Source organism: Aptenodytes forsteri, unplaced genomic scaffold (assembly GCF_000699145.1).
Source record: "Aptenodytes forsteri isolate BGI_AS27 unplaced genomic scaffold, ASM69914v1 Scaffold272, whole genome shotgun sequence".
Taxonomy (NCBI): domain Eukaryota; kingdom Metazoa; phylum Chordata; class Aves; order Sphenisciformes; family Spheniscidae; genus Aptenodytes; species Aptenodytes forsteri.
Window position 1 is genome coordinate 1 of NW_008794885.1, and position 4,027 is coordinate 4,027.

Here is a 4,027-nt window from a genome sequence, read left to right on the forward strand (position 1 = left end):
TCCTTAGTATTTCTTTTATTCGGTATCAACCTTTCCAAAAGCAGTGGAGAGAAACCTACTGTGAATGAGCAGCTTAGGTTCAGTTTGAGAGTTTCTTGTCGTTGTAGTGGAGCGATTGCCAAAATACTTCTTTCACAGATATGCTAAAGTATCTATGTTTTAAAAGAATTTAGCAAAGGTGAAGGGAGGTGTGTAGTTTATTTGTCATTTCAATTGTGTGTTGTATGTTTTAGAATAACAGACTGATTGAAACTTTTTCTGGATTTTTTTTGAAAAAGCCCTTAACCTGCATTTACCTTGAACGGGTGGAAATACAAGGGCTGTTGTTAATTTCTGGGCACTATTGCCCTGAATGTTTTTCAAATCAATGCCTTTTATTGTGCATAAGTAAAGGTAAGAGGTTGAGGTGGCTGGGCTTGTGGAGTCTGGGGAGTGATCTGATAGTACTTTACAGCTACTTCAAGGGCCATTGCAAGGACAGTGGACCCAGACTCCTCTCAGTTGCAGCAGACAGTGTAAAAGAAGGGCAAAAGCCAGAACTTGCAGCTTCGGTGGGCTCTGGTTGGGTATTGGGGAGAACTTGTTCCCCAGGCGGGTGGTGCAGCCCTGGGAGGTGTCCTGGTGGCCTCTCCCTGTTTGTCTTTCTGCCGCTGAATTTAACTAGAAATCATCTGGTAGCGCTGAGCAAAGCTTTTTGGTAGCCACTGTGCGCGTGCCTTCCAGAGCGCTTAAATAAATACCAGCATGGCCAGCATGGGCCTGTACGTGAGGGGAAGGAGCCATACGGGCGATGTCTCAGGATCCAGCACGCTTACACACTGCTGGACTCTGACTCTGTTGAAAATGGAGATCACCTGAGCCGTTGGGCAGGTAGTTTAGCCTCTGTAGGGGAAGAGGGCGAGCGGCAAGGTTGTGTTCTCGAGGAACTCGACTTGAGAATGCCGTCTATGGAAGAGCCCCCTCCTAGACCCTGTCCCTGACAAGCAGCTTGCTTAAGGCACCCTCCATGGTGCGAGCTGTCTGGAGACCTTGGAAAGGACTCACTGCTCTTGACAAGCTGTTTCTCCATCCCTGTGCTTGGCGTATGGCAGCTGCTCTCAGCGCTGACGCTGGGAGGTCTGAGGCCTTCTGTAAAAGCTCCGAGTTCATCTACTGGCTCTGGTTTTCCCAGGCTGTCCATCAAATATGGCTTTGTTGAGCCTCAGGTGGGGCTCTTGTTCTGGTCCAGATTTTTTGCTCTGAAACCATTCAAGTGCTGAGGACTGGGATATTTCAAAAGCATCACGTTTCTCGTTGGGCTTCCTGGGGAGGGACTGCAGCCATGCAAGACCTGTTGGGGAGCTCAGTCTTCCTTTGGCATGCTCTCTATGGGACAGGAGGACAATTTCTTTGAGCTGCCTATGCTTCTGGAAGGACTACCCACATTTGCCTTCCATCTGAAATACTGCTTAGCGGCACTTGTTTGGTTTGTTTTGTTTTGTTTTAAAAAAAAAAGTGTGTGTGTGAGTAACTGAGTGCTAGTATGCAGTGAATAATCTTCTCCTGCTTAGAGTAAATGGTTTCATAATTAAAAATATCCATTCAGCGTTACAAAAATTGGTTCCCTTAAAGATTCAAGTGCTTGCTGATGGATTCCTGGCTGACAAAATTGCCCTCCCAGCTTGCTTAAATATTAAATCCTCTTTAAAGTGGCATTCAGATGACCTAGTGTGATTTCTTCCAATGAATCATAATTGTCTAAAGCATGTATTTTTGTTCTTAAAATCTAGGATCGGAAGTTCGTAGAAACATCTTCTGTGTCTGGTTTAAAAGAGTTAAAGCTATTGTCGTGTCAGGTTGAGAGCCTGTAATGTAATTTTTTTCCTCTTTCAGGTCTTTGTACATCTTAATGACATTCACTCTGTGGTGGGGATTCCTCTTTTCAGGCAGGCATTCTGCTCACCAGACTTGTCTTGGCAGTATCAGAACAGGCATAACTTCTTCTAAATAGTCTTGCTGTCCACTGTGAGTATTTATCTTCTGGTTGAATATTCACAGGACTGTCACATTAGTCTTGTGGTCTGTCTGGAGCTTACCTGAGCATGTAGGCCAGACTGTGCAGTGAGTTATGGATAAAAGCAGACTGTGGTTTCTGTCTGTCTGTCTGCAGATCTGTCCAGTTCATTTGTTCTTTCATTTTACATGGGCTTTTCTGGGTGGTTGTACCATTATCTTAGGTTGATTTTTTTGCTGTCTGCAGGCTTCCGTTGGCAAACAGAGAGTATATCAAAACAGCAGGACTGCGGTCAACAATTGCGTGGGCCATGGCATCTCTGGCTGAAATCAGTGTAAGCGAACGTTCGTGGCAAAGATGTAGAGTCCTGAATGAAGCGGGGGGGGGTTGCTGCTCGTCAGAGATGGAGCTGGAAGCTTTGAAGAGGTGTGGTGATTTCAATGCTCCATGCTCTAATGCATGTGGACGGGGTTTGCCTTATCTGTGATCAGAGTGCACTGTCACCTGCTGTTCAACCAGGTACCTGCTGTAATCCCAGCAGAGGTCCTTCTCAGCAGAGGTGTTACTCCTTGTACAGATATATGTCTAAATGGCAAGATTTTTTCACTGTCCAGGCTTCAAACCTTGTTTGGGGTGGTTCTCCCAAGGGAAAACAGAAGCAAGGGTGATGTTTTCCACAGATTAAGTTGGTACCAGTATCTGTCTGCAGTCCACTCATCGTTTTTTCCCCTAAATGTCCCCTCAAGGCTAGATGCATTGATGCATTGTCTTTAGTGAAACTACTAATGCTTTTTAACTATATTCTCTTACAAGCAAGTTTGGCCTGGTAAACCAGTGATCATTGTTACCTACACTGGAGTCAGTGGGAGTATGTAGGTGATGTGTACATCCCCGAGTAAGCTTTGTCCTGGGAGAGGAGTCTGTCTTGCTTGGGATGCAATAACCCCTTTATGTTTGCAGGCGGGGGCCTTTGTGCTGGATCCCATGTGTGGGCTAGGAACGATACTGCTGGAAGCTGCCAAAGAGTGGCCCGTGAGTATCACAGCCGCAAGAGGCAGGACCTTTGCAAGACGGCTTGTAGTTGCATCAAGAAAAATCTGTCGCGCAGTTATACCAAGGTCCATTACTGGAAAGCTGGAACCAAACTGATCTTTCTAGGCAGTTGCTAAAAGTGTTTTAGTACAAACTTTCCTCCACAGGAATGTGAAACCAAGTTCTACGTGCAGGTGGGTGCTGTATCAGTATAAATCAGTAGTAGAGGCAGCGTGGCTGTCTGTAGCTAGCTAGGATCTTGTTGTTAGGACATAGCCTCAATACTTCTGTAAGTTACAAGTGTCTTGAGCAGAACGTGAAAGCAGTGAAGACAGCACAGGCTTCCCCCATTCTTCCGTCCTCTGGGTCTAGGTGTTGCTCTGTGTAGCGGTAGTAGATCGCCCAGCAAGGGGTTTGTCCTGGAAGAGCCGTTCTTCCAACAAGGCAGTTCTGAGAAGGGTTTATGAAATAAATAGACCTGTTTGTCAACCAAATGGCTTTTCTCTTTTTCTCTGAACAGGAAGCCTGTTACTGGGGTGCTGATATAAGTGATTCACAGCTGGAGGGTGCAGCTGTGAATATTAGGACTGCAGGCTTGATGGATAAGATTGAGTTACTTAGAGCTTCTGTGAAAGGTGTGTCTGTAGGCTTTCCAAGTGAGACGTTTGAAGTTTCTTGTGGTTCTGGGATTATACCGGTAGTATAGGTTCTCTTGGGGGGGATGTGTAGTAGAACTAACTCCCAGCAAATAGCTGAGTAGCGACTCTGTAGTGCTAGCAAACGGATAATTATTTGTTCTCCTGCTCCCCCTGCCCCCCTGAACTTTGGCAAGAATAAACTTGGCAGAAGACAATGAAAATAATAATTGTCAGACATGGGCAGTAGTTGTCTGTCTTAATGGTAAATGCGTGAATACCACAAAGAGTACATACCATGTGAGAGGTTTTTTTTATGTCTCAGGAAACACAGCAAGGACAAATCCAGATAAAATGTGGCTTAAAT

The 4,027-nt window shown here is 45.4% G+C and overlaps 1 protein-coding gene across 1 annotated transcript; it reads left to right on the forward strand.

The window, feature by feature from the left end:
- The first annotated feature begins 1,938 nt into the window (after positions 1-1,938).
- Positions 1,939-3,731, forward strand: THUMPD2 (THUMP domain containing 2). Its single transcript, XM_019470884.1, has 3 exons — positions 1,939-2,327; positions 2,954-3,025; positions 3,546-3,731. The coding sequence occupies exons 1-3, from the start codon at positions 2,304-2,306 to the stop codon at positions 3,729-3,731; spliced, it is 282 nt and encodes a 93-aa protein (XP_019326429.1). The 5' UTR covers positions 1,939-2,303.
- Positions 3,732-4,027: the final 296 nt, after the last annotated feature.

Coding starts and splice junctions, on each gene's coding strand:
- THUMPD2 (XM_019470884.1), top strand. CDS start 2,304: ATGGCATCTCTGGCTGAAATCAGT. Junction 2,328..2,953: donor CATCTCTGGCTGAAATCAGT/GTAAGCGAACGT, acceptor TTATGTTTGCAG/GCGGGGGCCTTTGTGCTGGA. Junction 3,026..3,545: donor AAGCTGCCAAAGAGTGGCCC/GTGAGTATCACA, acceptor TTCTCTGAACAG/GAAGCCTGTTACTGGGGTGC.